This window comes from Capsicum annuum, chromosome 7 (assembly GCF_002878395.1).
Source record: "Capsicum annuum cultivar UCD-10X-F1 chromosome 7, UCD10Xv1.1, whole genome shotgun sequence".
In the NCBI taxonomy this organism is placed as follows: Eukaryota; Viridiplantae; Streptophyta; class Magnoliopsida; order Solanales; family Solanaceae; genus Capsicum; species Capsicum annuum.
Genome location: NC_061117.1, coordinates 4,528,846 through 4,531,373, shown reverse-complemented (window position 1 = coordinate 4,531,373; position 2,528 = coordinate 4,528,846). Strand labels below are relative to the sequence as shown.

At 36.7% G+C, this 2,528-nt stretch overlaps 1 protein-coding gene across 1 annotated transcript; it reads left to right on the top strand.

Annotated features, from left to right (window-relative positions):
- The first annotated feature begins 985 nt into the window (after positions 1-985).
- LOC107877627 (polygalacturonase inhibitor) lies at positions 986-2,273 on the top strand. The gene has a single exon (XM_016724323.2). The coding sequence runs from the start codon at positions 1,119-1,121 to the stop codon at positions 2,121-2,123; it is 1,005 nt and encodes a 334-aa protein (XP_016579809.2). The 5' UTR covers positions 986-1,118; the 3' UTR covers positions 2,124-2,273.
- The last annotated feature ends 255 nt before the right edge of the window (positions 2,274-2,528 follow it).

Sequence of the window (2,528 nt, the reverse complement as noted above, 5' to 3'; positions counted from 1 at the left end):
GAATCAATACAATAGGTTTTATTTGATATACAAGCATTTTTTTAAAATAAATTCCGCATATTTAGGTGTTTGTTGATAGCTCACCTAAGTCTATCGGGGAACACGATTTAGCTCTCAATTGTTCTTGTGAATGGCTTCGGCACTCTCAAACTCATTATTTTAGTCAGTCAGTTCGTTCTTTTCGTAATGCTTTGCTTCCTTTCCTCACATAATAATCAAATCGCTAAAGATTGAATCCTAAGACCAAATCTATCTATGACAAACACAATTATTTTTCAAAGATATTTTTTCTTGAAGAACGTTTTCCTCTGTATCAAATACACCATTTATGACCACCAAAGGATGTAGTGTAGTAGATGAGACTGCTCCTCCCTTAATCAGAGGTCTCGGGTTCGAGGCCTAGGTATGAAAAAATCCTTGGTAGGAAGCGCTTCCCCTGAATGGGGCCCTACGCGACGCGAATCCGGATTAATCGGACTGCAATGTGGGTACCGGATGAAAACCCAAAAAAAATTAAAAATACACCATATATGACACATTATCCACAATGAGTTGATAGAAATAATTTGATGGTCCCTAATTTGATCTTGGATATCTTCATTACTCTTTCTCCGGCCACAAAAGTGACAAGCATATCTTTATAAACATAAGCATGAAAGTGATGATTCACAACTTGATGTATTCTCTTAATTTATTTGGCACTTTCATTTTTCAAAATTCTAACTTATATAGGATAATGTTGCCGGTTCTTGTTATGATTGCCCCAATCGAAAAAAATTTTAAAATTAAAATCGATAGTCTTACGCAGGATTAACAATACATCAAGACCTATTGAATGGAGTAAGCTATATTGTCAATTGAAAAAGAATTATTATAAAATATTGACAATAAAAACAATACGAGTAATAGTTTAGCGTCTCATCAAAAAGCTAAAAAAAAAATGAATTTTAAATAAATAAATTTATAAAAAATTCAAGTTTAGGCCCCGCCTAAAATTTGGCTTTAGGGTCCCAATATAGTTGAGTCGCCGGGCAGCCATTACTGCGAAGCAAGAATGTCATCCTATTAATACTACTATCACCAAATAAACGTTCACAATCTAGAGAGAATATCATAAAATGAAGCTGGCTGTAGTTTCCATTCTTCCCTTTTCTCTCTTCTTTCTCTCTCAGTTGTCAGTACTATCTCTCTCCGAAAGGTGCAATCCAAAGGACAAGAAAGCCCTCCTAGAAATCAAGAAAGGTCTGGGCAATCCGTATGACTTGATCACTTGGGATCCCAAAACTGATTGTTGTACTGATTGGGCTAAAGTCACACTCTCATGTGATGACAAGACCAACCGTGTTACGACCCTAAGTTTCTTCAATATTGATAGCGTCGGGCACCTCTCCCCGGCCATTGGAGACCTTCCCTACCTCCAAAGTTTGGACATCGACAATGTCCGAAATCTCTCAGGTCCAATTCCACCCACAATTGCTAAGCTCTCAAAACTCACATTCTTGAGAATTAGTCAGACAAACATTTCAGGACCTGTCCCTGAGTTTCTTAGTAAGTTGAAAAACATAACGTACATCAACTTATCGTACGGTAGCCTCGTTGGTACAATCCCTCCCTCACTTTCTCAACTGACAAACTTGGAGTTCCTACGCTTAGATAGGAACAAACTTACTGGAACAATTCCACAATCTCTTAGCAAATTAGCTCCAAAACTCACGTATCTTTACCTCGGACACAACCAACTAACAGGGATTGTGCCAACTTCTTTTACTGGTTGGAGCTTTGACACAATTGACTTATCAAGGAACATGCTTGAAGGGGATATCTCATTCTTGTTTGGCAAAGATAAGACAACATATGAAATGTTGTTGGATCACAATAAGTTTGCGTTCGACTTCTCAAAGCTAACATTTGGGAAGGGATTATGGAGGTTGGATTTGAACCATAACAAGATTTACGGTAGCCTTCCTCCATCCTTGACGAAGCAACCATGGCAGCTCTTCAATGTGAGTTATAACAGACTTTGTGGAAAGATTCCACAGGGTGGATCTATGCAGAGATGTGATCAACATTGCTATTTTCACAACAAATGCTTGTGTGATGCTCCATTGCCACCATGTAAATGATTGCCAGTAGTATTGGCTTTGCCACTATGTGTCCTCTATCTATGTATTTCAACCTCTCTTTGAATGTTGATAAGCCAGTAAACTCATGGCTGGCTGCCAATAGGCATAAAAATGTGCTTTATGTATTTCTTTTTAAGTGCTTGTTGAAACTTTCAAGAATAATTTGATCAAAATCTTCGTATTGTACCTTCGTTCAAATTACCAAGACCATGAACTAAGGTTTGAGAATTTCTCTTTCAATGTATTTAATTACTAATTTAGAAAGAGGTACAAAATTAATTAAGGATATATTGGTAAAATTACTTTTAATTTTCTAAGCACAAGGTTTTCTTGTACAAGGTTTATTTGTACAATGCAATTTTAGGGGTAGTACTTCTAACGAAATTTTTTCTGTTTATAGGGCTA